The 13268-nt window shown below is 31.2% G+C and overlaps 2 protein-coding genes and 1 pseudogene across 3 annotated transcripts; all 3 read left to right on the top strand.

Moving 5' to 3' along the window:
• Window positions 1-522: 522 nt before the first annotated feature.
• Window positions 523-6754, top strand: LOC105802484 (uncharacterized). 2 transcript variants are annotated; one of them, XM_012634155.2, is made up of 10 exons: window positions 523-887; window positions 2326-2619; window positions 3212-3292; window positions 3604-4083; window positions 4189-4324; window positions 4458-4620; window positions 4752-4880; window positions 5524-5718; window positions 6192-6314; window positions 6415-6754. In XM_012634155.2, exons 2-10 carry the CDS (start codon window positions 2349-2351, stop codon window positions 6526-6528), a joined length of 1692 nt encoding a protein of 563 aa, XP_012489609.1. In that variant the 5' UTR covers window positions 523-887; window positions 2326-2348; the 3' UTR covers window positions 6529-6754. The 2 variants fall into 2 exon arrangements, with proteins under 2 accessions (XP_012489609.1, XP_012489611.1); XM_012634157.2 differs by lacking the exon at window positions 523-887 and adding an exon at window positions 1736-1864.
• Window positions 6588-7688, top strand: LOC105800913 (uncharacterized; annotated as a pseudogene).
• Window positions 7689-10930: 3242 nt separating this feature from the next.
• On the top strand, window positions 10931-12564 carry LOC105800914 (lamin-like protein). The gene is made up of 2 exons (XM_012632274.2): window positions 10931-11159; window positions 12086-12564. Exons 1-2 carry the CDS (start codon window positions 11150-11152, stop codon window positions 12535-12537), a joined length of 462 nt encoding a protein of 153 aa, XP_012487728.2. The 5' UTR covers window positions 10931-11149; the 3' UTR covers window positions 12538-12564.
• The last annotated feature ends 704 nt before the right edge of the window (window positions 12565-13268 follow it).

The raw sequence follows: 13268 nt of genomic DNA, 5'->3' as shown, positions 1-13268 counted from the left end.
TTTTATTGGTGAGATATAATTTTTATAGATTTTAACCAGCTGGATAATTAAATAGTATTTATTATAAATTATTTAAATTATATAGTGTTCTATACTGGATCAAGGATCAAACAATGAATATATGTTTAGAAAGAGAATAACATAGCAAATATGAAATATATTTTTCTTATTAATTTTAGGAGTAAATGTATTATCGAATAACAAATTATATGCATTTGTTACTCATTTAAAAATATTTTCTTTAACATTATTTAATTACAATTTACACTATTAAACACAATCTTAAAAATACCGAAATATATCCAAAAATTAAATTATAATTACTACTATACGTTATTAGTGATTTCATAAGACTTATTAGTCTAAATTATAGTACTCAGCTTTAGCTTCTTTTCTATTAAACTCTCAGTTGAATGATTATTTCAGATTGAATACACTTGTTAAACAGTACCTATGAAATCATTAGCCGGAAAAATATGCGTTTATTTAATTAAGAAATTGGCAGGAAAAAGAAAAAAGTTAGAAATGGCGTTCAGACACCATCATCACAATCAAAACGAGGAACAGTAAAAAAAGACGCAAGCTTTAAAACAAAAGCTAAATTCGAGGAGACAAAGAACAAAACTCCAACACCATTTTTTCCCTTCATTTATTTAAACCTCTTCCTATTCGACCATCAAACTCTCTTCTCTAATTCCTTTGTCACCACTTTATATTCTTTCATCTCTTCATTCTTTTAAAATCAGTGCTTGCTGATTTTTTTTTATTGATCTTCTACCCCTTGTACCTGGATCCGACCCGACCTGGATTGTTCCTTGTGTTCTTTTTCTGCTTTCTCAGTAGGGAGATCCCATTCTGGAGACAAAGAAGAACACAAAAGATCAAAGGTAATTTTATTTCAATTTGATCCATTTTTCTTGGTTAACTTTTCTGTGTTTTTTTATTTGTAATTTGTTATGTTTTTTGGGTTTTGCTTATAATGTCTGCATTAATATTCATTTAACATTTTTTGTTTTTCCCCCTTTGTAAAGATATTTGCTTTTGTTTCTTTTTCCCATCACATTCAAAGTTCTCAACTAATTTTTTCCCTGTAATTTCATTTTAGATTCAAAGTTTTTTTTTTTTAATTTTTTTTATTAACAGCATTGACTTTTAATATTCATTTTGATAGTTTTTTTGTGGGGGAGGTGGGGGGTAAGCATATTTGCTTTTCTGCCTGTGTTATGTATTTGCCAAATTCCAGTTTTGGATTCAAAGTGTGTATGTGTTTCTTACCATTTTCTAAGAAATAAAAAATATGTTATTAATATTGTCTTTGTTAAGTCTTTTTCACATAATTTTCTTTGAAGTTTGAACATTGTTTTGCTCCTTTTCATTATAGGAAAACAAATCTTTTTCCAATTTAGTCTTTGTTTTTAATTATTTTATATAATTAAATTACTCAAAGTTCATTTCCTTTTTGATCCAAAATTTTCTTTTGTACAAAATTACTCTCTTTCTTAACTTTTATATATATATATATATATATATATATATATATGTTTTATAAGATTAGCTTTAGCTCTCAGTTTTCACTTTCACATTGAGTTATTTGAGCATTTTCATTTTTCTTTCTAATGTGGGACAGATTTCATTTTTTAAAAAGAAAAAATATATTGTTTTTGTTGCCTCAATCCTCTTTATTTGTCTCTTTAACCTCATTGGATATGGAGTCTATATTGTCTTTTCTTTTCAGTTTTTCCATTTTAGATTTATAGTTAAACTTCAAAGTAGTTCTGCTTCAAGTTAAAACAGTGGGGTTTTTTACATTGATCATCTTAAGTTTTCAGAAAATATTTTTCCTGTTGATTTTGGATTTTTTAAGGTTATTTTTGTTTTTCCTTCCTAAAATGCTTTTTTTTCTGATTTAATGAATATGGCAGGATTAAGCTCGAGAAATCCATGATTAACTGAGGACTTTATATTGGGTCCTCAGTTCAGTTGTTTAAAATCTATATATTTTTTATAATATGCTATGTTATTCAGACTTGGATATGTCCTTGGAGGATCATATCCCGGTACCTTTGTTTGCATATGTGCCGGACACGGGTGCTTTAAACAAAATGAAGAGTGCTTGCTGTCAACTAAGGAGTTTTGATGATTATGATCATGATTGTTTCATATATATATATATATATTCACCTATATTAACATTTCATTTTTTCCGGATTGATCATGTGATAATTTCTACCATTAATTGCAAGTTATTTGATCTTTTTAGTAAATTTGGCTTCCGGCAAAAATGTTTGGCATATCTAATGTAAACAATATTTGGTGTTAAACCAGGGTTCTGCAATTAAGCAGTCTTAATGGGGAGTTGTGTATCAGCACCTGCTGAAAGAATCAAGAATTTGAGAAGGCCCCGTCGTCGGTTCCGAAAACACCGCGGGAAGGTCTCCTGTTCCATCACAGATGGAACCAAGAAAAGGAATAGTGATGCTCGTGTAACAGATATAGCTGTTAGTGAATATTTACATATGGAGAATGGTGCAACCACTACTCGTAGAAGATCGGAGGTCTCGAGCTCAACATTCAATTTCACTCAATTTCAGTGGCATCTTAGTCAAATTGATACAAATGGTATATCATTTCTTTTCATCAATGTTAATAATCTTTGCTGAAGAATATAGTAGGTTACCAAAAACTTATGAAGAAAGGGTATAAATTATTTTCCAAAATCAAAGGGACTTATATTTTCAGAATTGCTATAACTTCCGATCATGTCCTGTGATAAATATTTTGTTAAAAAGGAACTAATGTCAATGATAGTATACAATAAGCATTTTGGTACTCTATGTTATTTCTCCAAGTATATGTACAACACGGGTATGCTTAAAAATTAAAATTTTTTCCATATATGTGGAGGATCATACCTTCTTACACATGTCCAAATATTTTTCAACCATGTGTACTTGAAGAAAAATGAATAGTTGAAGTAACATAGTTGGTCTCCTTTTACTTTCCAGTGAACTTTTCGTTCTGTGCAATGAACTGTCTTAAAAACCATGTTTTTGTCATGATTCCATGGTGTTTTCGGTTCTAAATTTCCTTTCCTTTTTCCAAAAAAGATTCCTACTAAGAGGATTTTGTCTTTTGGTCCTTGCACTAGATTTTAGTATATACCAGTAATGGAAATCAAAGCTGACCAAAAGAAGTTTCATTTTTGCTGTAGCTTGCCAAGAGGATCTTTGGTTTGATTCAGTTAGTATTCTTGAATCCGATTCGGACGATGATTTCCTCAGCATTCATGGAGGTAACAGAAGATTCAACCTTTCCTTGATCATATTTAAAGGAGTTCTGTAATAGAAAATAAAGCATGATGATATAGCAATGGGACAATGTCGAGCAGAACTATGAATCATCATATGAGACTAGTACTCATTATCTTGTCTAAAATTTTCTGCATCTGCTGAATTTTAGACAATGTCAGTTACTAAATATATCAAAAACATATGATTGCTAATTTTTCTTGGTTTTTGTTTTTTAGTATGCACGGACAAGGGGAAGATTTAGTCATCTATGACCGTCTTATGTATGTAATTTGTCTGGATTTTTCTTTTCCAGATGGTTTTCCATCAGTGAGCAATGCAATTGGGAATATATCAAGTGGGCAGCTGCTTCAGTATGAAAGTTCGACGTGCTTCATGGACGGCAAGTGCAAAAACGAAGAATACCATGAAGGTTATTTAAAGACGGATGGAGGTAAAATGAGCAAAGATGAACCTAAAGAAACAGATCGGTTGTCTCACATTAGTAGCCAGGGTAATGAGCTTTCACGCTTTGGAAAGGCGGATGAAATGGGTAATAGGAAGAAGAAACTATTAGGTCATCCTTACGGAAGCTTTAAAGGTCTGAAGGAGGATAGGCGTAATTCTGAAGAGAAAAACTTAAGACCCGGATTATCGAGAATGATTCCTTCTGTGAGTTTCAATGAGAAGATTTTGACATCTGGTTTGGCTCCACAATCCCAAAGAAGGAAATCAGCAGTTTTTAGGCTTTCTTTTAAGAGGAGATCATATGATGCAGAAGACAAACTCGAGGACTGTAAGTAATTTGAGTTAATTTTGTTTCCAAAGTTTTGCTTTCTATTTTATTGAGTTCAATGATAACTCCCAAAGTAGAATATAATATTGACTTTATTGATAACAGGTGCATCAAAACGATTTTTATATCGTCCCAAAGCTGGATATATAATTCCGTGTAGCAAGGATGAGAAGGCGAGTCAAGGATGTTGGTCCGATATTCCACCATCAACTTTTAAACTTCGAGGCGAGACCTATTTCAAGTATGCTAGTTATTCTAACCCTTGAATTTTACCATTTGTGTTGGTATCTTTCCAATGAAGTTCACAATTATAATGTTTTTATATTTCTATCCATTTAATCTTTACTGAGAAACTTTTATTTATTTTCCATTAGAGATAAACGGAAATGTCCGGCACGACATTTCTCCCCATATACTCCAATAGGCGTTGACTTGTTCATCTGCCCGACAAAGATAAATCACATTGCCCAACATATCGAGCTTCCTAACGTAAAAGCAAATGGGAAAGTGCCCCCTCTTCTAATTGTTAATATTCAGGTATTTTTCAGAATGTCCGTATTTAATTGTTGTGATGTATCTTGGTGGAATATGGCGCTGGAATTCAATCATTAAAAAGATGCTTCCTGGCAATGTCATTTCAGTGATTTGTCTTGCATGTTCTCTTGCAGTTGCCTACTTATCCCGCTGCAATGTTCCTTGGCGATAGTGATGGTGAAGGAATGAGTCTTGTTCTCTATTTCAAAGTTTCTGAGAATTTTGACGGGCTCATCTCGCCTCAATATCAGGAGAGCATCAAGGTAACATTATAACATTTCACTGTCAGAACATGTATCTTTATTTAATTTGTATGGTATTCAAGGTCATGCCCTTGGCCTTCTGTAAATTCTTTTAACTCCCAGGGCTTACTGTACTTTGCTGCATATTGAGGATAAGTGTTGTTAATACCCGTAGTCAGTAGTAGAAGGGTCCTTAGTCCGGTTTCTCATTGCTGCTAGAGAATCCCACTTAGTAGATTAAACTAAAACTTGTAGTCACTTGGATGCTATTTCTACTTATGCTGTGCTGGTTCTTCATATAAGTATCCGTGTCGACACCGATGTCTGACATGGGATGAGGATATTACACTCCTAGGGTCCTTCAAATATAGGAAAAAAGTTAGAAGATGTTGAACTTATCTCAAGTAACATAGACTTCTAGACATGCAAATGTGTAGTAGAAGTATGTCTTAGCTTCATCATCTCGGCACTGGCATGGATGCCTCTTGTTTGGTATTTTGTAGTTCTAGAATGGTATAGGTAAATTGAACAGTGAATAAAAGAATATAGGATAAACTTATCTTTTCAAATTGATGTTACGATGTTTCTGGGTTATTCATTCAATATTAGCCACTTTTTTATTTCACTTTGTACTATCTCTTAAAGATTTGTGCTTTTGGTCCAGAAACTGGTCGATGATGAGATGGAAAAGGTTAGAGGGTTTGCGAAAGACTCTACCGTTCCCTTCAGAGAAAGATTAAAGATCTTGGCTGGGTTGGTTAATCCTGATGACCTCAATTTGAGTTCTACTGAAAAGAAACTCGTAAATGCTTATAATGAAAAGCCGGTTCTCTCACGCCCGCAGCACAACTTTTACAAGGTATAGCATAAGTTTCTACTTTGCTCGTTGGCTTTGTAAGTGTTTAGTTGAACGAATAGGTTAGGAGTATAAACAGACAGCACTATGATCAACCAGAATTTGTTTTATGATGTGATTTAGACACACCGGTCTTGTATTTCGGGCATAACTGAATTCACTAGGTAGTCCCAACTTATTTGATGACCAAATAACATATTATATTGTCCCTTGAGATAATCCCAATGGGTTTCAGCCTAGAAGCATACTCGGCAAACACCAAGGCCATTCTAAATTCATAGGAATGTTAAACCTTTACATATGTCATTCGGATTCTTCATTTTTCTTGAAGCATTGATGTCCAACACTCGTTTTCTATCAGCTTGAATTCCTCTAGTTTTTCTGAACTTAAAGCGCATATGATATTTAGTTGTAACTGTCAAGTCATTGGCATCATACAATCAGTTACAAGGATGTTGACTCTATTTCTCATGCAGGGTTCAAATTACTTTGAGATTGATTTGGACATTCATCGCTTCAGTTATATATCAAGAAAGGGGCTTGAGTCTTTTCGAGATCGATTGAAGAACGGAATTCTTGATCTGGGTTTAACCATCCAGGTAAAGCCCTGATCTGGGTTCTGTGTTAAATATGGTAAACTTCCTTCAAACTCGTAAATGTTTAAACTTTGGATTAATGACCTTTGCCTTCAATTGACAGGCACAAAAACAAGAGGAACTTCCGGAGCAAGTGTTGTGCTGTTTGAGACTGAACAAGATCGACTTTTCTGATCACGGCCAAATACCAACGCTTCGAACGGCTTCTGATGCCTGAAAAGGTTGTTGTGGTTGAGGTGGAGGATACTGACTCTTGTAAAATTTAGAAACTCTTGTATGGAGGATCAATTTCGTTTGTGGAAGCTCAGTCGTTACAGTACCAGCTTTACTGCAAATATATTTCATAAAATGTTTGATTTCTCGTTAACAGTACCAATTATATTGGCCGATACATACCAATTTAGAAAAAAAATAAAAATTAAAATGGAATTAACAGCGTACCATTTCGGTTTTTATATCAATTTATATGTACTTGTATTGATCAATATAGATAGGTGTTAACTTGTGTCAGAAGGTATCCATTGTTGATAAAATCAAGTATGTGCATTGGCTTAAGGAGCAAGCAATCGCCATATCAGATCAAACTACTAAAACAAAGGACTATGTCCCAATAGCCGTTGATGGACTGCTTTATGTAAGGATTGTGGATCCTTTATTGGCACCTTATGGCATTGAAGATCCTATATTTGCAGTCATTCAATTAGAGCAAACGACAATGAGAACCAAACTCGGGAAAATCACTCTTGACAAGACTTTCGAAGAGTGTGATGCACTCAACAAGAACATCCTCGATGCTATTGACAACTGGCCTTTGTAAACAGTTTGGGGACTATGGTGCTTGCTTTATGAGATCAAAGATATATCATCACCTAAAGGCATATAGAAGTCGATGGATCTTCAGGCAGAAGTGGAACACAAGAAACACATGCGGATTCTTATTTTTGAGGGGAAAGTCGGCTCAACCGAGCAATGGCCAAAGCAGAAGCTATACTTGCTAATGCAAGAGCTACAGCAAAGGCAATAAGGGAAGTTGCAGTTGCAATCGGCTCTAGCTGGGTCAAGGAAGCGACTGTGAGGGTTGTGGAGCAAAACATCGAAGCATTCAGTGTGATAGCCAAGGAGAGCACCACAACTTTACTTCCCAACGATGTTCCAATCCTGCAGGGATGATGGCACAGGCTTTAGGCTTTATATAGAGGCATGATAAAGAGAAATTCAGGTAAATGAGTTGCTTTTAAAGCAAGTAAAGAGGACCTATTGAAGCTTTGTAATGGTTCACGAATTGGGGTTGGTCTTTTTTGTGTTTTCTCGAATTGCCAAGTTCTTTAATATCTAGAAACTGAATTTGTTTTCTTGGGAAAATTATGGATGCTAGGATGCTTTTTTGTGTTAGTAAATTTGTAGGGTTTAATTTTTTTTTTCTTTTTTCCATTTATTCCCTTCGAAAATTGATGCTTTCTTGAGAAGAAAATGTATTTTTAAATAGTAATTTAAAGAATAAAGATCAAATTAGTCAATTTGATTTAATGGTCCAATTTATTTAGACCTAAAAGTTTCACAAGTTGGTTTAGTATCTATTTGTATAACTCCAATGCTAGTGAGATTATTTAGCATAACAATGAGACTAAATATAGCAACAATGAAATTAAAATTAGTAGTGAAATATATTTTTAGATTTAAATGGAGCGGTGAAGTGCCAATTGAGTCTTACCTTGGTTGGTATTATTATTGTTTCCAGTACAGGAGGATGTGGATATTTAAGGGTTGGGGAGGGGTTATAGGTAGTTCTAAGTATTGTATCAAAAAGAACAAATATGACAAAAACTATAATGAAATTAATGTTGAAAAAATAGAGCGAAGAAATAAAAATAACTATTATGTACATTAGATTAAAATTTAAATCATATTTATATTAAAAGATAAAATATAAATTACATTAAGGTTAAATAATAATTAGAACTTATTAAAATTATATCTATAATAAAATAAATAAATTGTATTTATATTAATTAATAACGTATATTAAACTTATTTTATTTAATCATAATTAAAAATATGTTATAAATATAGTAACAAATAAAAAATGTAAAAGGTCAAAATGAAATTTGTTGAGGTCCACTACAGGAGATACATTTACAAAAAAAATTTAAGCAGACGAAGATTGAAAAAGGAAAATGAATGCCAAATGACCCTGGACTTGATAATTTATATATTCATGTTGTACTTTTACATTTTACGTATGCCATTGTGTATAAATTAATTGGAAAATTAATTGATTTAGAACTAAAAATAATAATTTTCTCACAAGATGAGTTACACTTGATAATTTGAGTTTTAGTCTAAACTTGTTCATGAGTCGATTCATTGGCCCAACTTAAAAACCCGTTCGAAAGGTGGGAGAATTTGGGTAAAAATATAGACATGAAAAATACACTTGAATAAAAAAATAATGCATGTTTTCTAAATGGATCGAGTTTCAAGTAGGCTTTTTCGGCCCAAATTTACAGAAAAAATATTGCTTCTACTTTTTACTCTTTTTTTGTTTGCTTGTTTTACTGTTTTTTATTGTTTCGTTATCATTTTATTATATTATTACTATTTTGTTGTTATTATTTAGATATCGAATGACTCTTATTTTATTATTAATTTTGTTACTATATTAGAGGTATTTGCTTGCTAAGTTACACTTATCTTAGTGTTATTTAAGCATTATTTTTTAAATTTTTTCCATTGTTGGTAAACATTTATTTTAATATTTTTAGTAGATTTGATGTATTAAATTTTTTATATAAAAAAATTAATACGGGCGGATCAAGTTGAATTTGAATTTTAGCATTTTATTCGAGTCGAGTTTGAACAAAACTTTAGATCCATTTTCTGGATCCAAACCTAAATTTTTTCTTGACCCAACTCGATCCCTAGACAACTCAAATTTAATCCAGCATATACGTGATACCAACAGGGATTTTATTAAAGTCTAACAGCCATTAAAAGGCAAATTAAAAGTCCAAGTTGGACTGAAGATTTTATTATACCAAGCAGGATGCTGACTTGAGGATGGCAACAAACCGTGGGACCTTGAAAGGATATTTTACCCGAATAACCTTAAAAATAATAATTAGTTATGACACTAATTCAAAAATAATCTGAAATAAATAGTAAAATTAGATTATAGAGACTAGATGGCCGACATCATTATTTTTTCTGTTAAAAAAATTAGGATTTTAGACATTAAATGATCAACATCCATGTATTTTTTTCAAATTGTATCATACTGATATATATTTATACCAATATTTAAAATAATAATTTTGGATGCTGGCACACTAATGGCCCCCTTTATCAAATAAAAAAATTATTTTTTGGGGGTGTCAGGTGTCGGCCAACAAAGGCCCGAACTCAACCAACAAAAGGGGGTGAGAATATTGCAAATTTTTTCATATTTTTTTATTTCCCAAGTTTGATTACATATTTTATATTTTAAAATAATATTGTCACTCATATTATTATTTAATTTAAAATTAAATTAGTATGCACATTATTATTAAATTAAATTTAATATGCACAATGTGTAATATATTTATAAAAGAAACTTAACTTATAGATTAAATTAATTTATAAAATTAAATTTTAATATATTATTAAAATTTAATTTTATAAATTAATTAATGTATTAAAATTTTAAGTTTATTTAAAATTAAATTTTTAAATACTATTTAATTGTTTCTAAATTTATAATTATATTACATGCTATTTTTAAAATAAAATAAACAATAATTTAGCAATGTTTATTTGAATTATTATAAAAGATTCTAATTTTATCAAAAAGTTTAATTGTGCATGTTAAATTTAAATTAAATTTTAAATTTAATAATAACGTGAGTGATGCAATAATAATTAACACTAGTCCAATATTATTTTAAAATGTAAAATATGTAATCAAACTTGAGAAATAAAAAAAGATGAGAAAACAATGAGGGGTTAATGTTGCAATATTTCCATCCGCTTTTGTTGGGTGAATTTGGGCCTTTGGACACCTAACACTCCCAACAAAATATTTTTTTAATCAGATAAAAATGTGCTAGTCATCCGTGTGTCAGCACCTCAATTATTATTATTTAAATATTGATATAAATATATACCTGTATGATACGGTTTGAAAAAAATATATGGGTGTTGGTGATCTAGTATTCAAAATCCCAAAAATTAGTTTTTAAGCAAAAAAAATTTTAAGTTATTTAAATAATTATTTTTAAATTAAAGTCATTTATGTAATTAATTATTATTTTTAGGTTATTTAGGTAAAATAGCCGCCTTGAAACCATGACTACCTACTAAATAATTTCTCAAGTATGTTGGCATGATTACAAGGTCAATGCAATCATCCATCCCAAAGTCAAAAGTATCTTTGCATCTCTATGTTCCAAAAAGAAATTCAATACAACTTGGATTTTTAATTTGCAATTTAGTGGCTGTTGACTTTGAACAATTCTGGTAGACTGCAAAAAGTGAAAAGGTCAATGTCAAATCAACAGTTTAAATGCTTAAGTTTTGTCGATTAATAAATGTGGGTGCACTGATAAAGCACGAACCTGACTGAATTTGTGAAACATGTTGATTTTAACAAATCCAAATTTTAAAAAAAAAAATCTTAATCAATTGTCGATCTAGAATCTGCTTTTTCCTTTTTTTTTTTAATTGATAATCATTAGCTGGACACTGCTTATAAACCAAAGCTAAAAGCAAAGCAAAGCAAAATTTAGCATTAATGGAGAGAAGCAAAGTGACGAGGATGTTAATGATAGTTCTGGGATTGGCTTTAGTACTGTTAATGGCCGATGCTACAAGGTGACTCAAACTACACTTTCTTTTCATTATTTTAGCTTGTTTTATTGTTTTTATCGTTGATAGATCGTTTTGAAATGAATTGATAGTCTCAAATCTTGAATTTTTGTCTTGATTTTCCTGGAAAACTACAGCTTACTAGCTAGTTTTAGTAATATGTTTGCTTTGTTTGGGATAATTACTTTACCTTATTAATAACTTTGTTGAACTAAGAAAAGGGGAAATTTTAATCTAGATTAACATGATAATGTTTTTAATTTGTGGTTTTCTTCGAAATGATGCTAAACTTCATATTTTAGCTGCCCAAAAAATGCAGAAAAATGAAAGAAAGTGAGTAAAAGAAAAGTTTTTCCTAGGTCTGGAAATTGCAGAAATTTCCTTCTGATTCGATTTCTTTTTCTTTTTCCAATCAATTGTTCCATAGTATAAGATATATATCCGGTGATCTAAATATATTTATTATTTTGGGATTTTTTGATTTTTTGTTGTTGTCAATAACGTCGATAATAACGGCAGAACGATAGCAAAGCAATAACAAAAGAAAAATAAGAATACACAAATTTTTACATGAAAACCTTTCAAGAAAAACTACAAACAGAAGAAAAAAATTCACTAATGTTAAAAATAATTGATACAAGAGGAGTTTTAATTATATCTATTTAAGGGTTAAAAAATTTTGTTCTAATCAAAGTTAAATAATAGAAGTATAGTTCTATACAGACTCAACTTGTGCGGTATGGTCCTCGGCCTCTCGCCCCATAGACCCCTTATTTTACCACTATATTTGTTTCTTCAACAAGTAATAGGATTCAGATCACACAATCTAAAAACTAAAAACTAATAGTTTGAGTCCTGGCCGATTATTAATTATGAATGTGTTTGTTAATTTCCCAATTTCGTATACAATCGGTACCGGATGAATGTGATAGAGGTGAACAAGGCGGACTACGAGTCATGCAATGCTGATCATCCACTTCACAACTGGACGACTGAACCCGGAAGGGATGTTGTTCCACTAAACGTCACTCGGAATTACTATTTCATTAGCGGCAGAGGGTTCTGCTATGGGGGCATGAAGGTAGCAGTTCGCGTCGAGAACCGGCCTCCTCCTCCAACATCTGCTCAGTTGACTGAAAAGAGTCACTCCTCATCAAGTCCGATTGTCTACATAGGCCAACTTGTTTTACCAGCTAATTTCATCATTGCTGCATTATGGGATGCGTTTACCCGAATTTGGTACTTTCCAAAATTGAGATCCAACGTAGACAGTTCCTTCGTTGTGAAACGAGTCGAGTTCAATCATATTTTATATTTCATTTCCTTAATTGATTCATACGTTATTGATTTTCATTTCACATTTTATCTATATATTTCAAATTAAAATAATAAGAGAAAAAAAATGAAATATGTTGAATTAAAATTATGCAAATTTTAAAAATTTCATTTCAATTTCTCTCATTTTCAATTTTACTAATAATAAAATTATTTTTTTATTTTTCTATTTTATAATTTTTCATTTTCAATTTTTTTTCATTCTATCAAGTGATGCGTGAGTGTGCTAACCAAGAAAATGGTAATAGTATCAATGAGGCACTTATATTATGAGTCAAATTGTATTTTGCTCACTGTATTTTTAAAATAGACAAATTATTTTATATACGTTAAATCAAAAACCAAACTGATCTTTCTGCAAAAAATTTATCTTTGTACGTCAGCATTAGATACAAGTGGCGTGCTACGTGTAGCTGTCCAGTTATTTTGTCAATTACACCAATTTTTAATAATAAAAATGAATAAAATTTTAACAAAAAATATTAAATTACTCTATAATCTAACATATAAAAATTAATTTATTATTTTTAAATAAAAACAACAAAAATACAATCTCATTACTAGTAAAATAATCTCAATGATACGCTTGCCCAAAAAAAGCAACGCAGGCGCTTTGCTTCCTAGAAATATGGCCAATCCCGCCGGAATGATGGTAAAGACTCTAGGCACATGCAAAGGCATAATAAAGGGAAATTGAGGTAAATAAGTTGCTTTTAAAGCAAGAAAAGAGGTGGCAGGGTTTCAAATTTTAGAATTTATCTTCTCGAATTGCTGATTTCT

The sequence above is a fragment of the Gossypium raimondii genome, chromosome 11 (genome assembly GCF_025698545.1).
Source record: "Gossypium raimondii isolate GPD5lz chromosome 11, ASM2569854v1, whole genome shotgun sequence".
Lineage (NCBI taxonomy): Eukaryota > Viridiplantae > Streptophyta > Magnoliopsida > Malvales > Malvaceae > Gossypium > Gossypium raimondii.
The sequence above is the reverse complement of the archived record's forward strand: the minus strand, read 5'-3'. Positions and strand labels throughout refer to the sequence as shown.

Bases quoted from the DNA above. Each gene is read 5' to 3' on its own strand.
- LOC105802484 (XM_012634155.2), top strand. From the start codon at position 2,349: ATGGGGAGTTGTGTATCAGCACCTGCTGAAAGAATCAAGAATTTGAGA. The intron at 4,325-4,457 runs GTATGCTAGTTA...ATTTTCCATTAG, and splicing joins CGAGGCGAGACCTATTTCAA to AGATAAACGGAAATGTCCGG. The intron at 6,315-6,414 runs GTAAAGCCCTGA...TTCAATTGACAG, and splicing joins ATCTGGGTTTAACCATCCAG to GCACAAAAACAAGAGGAACT.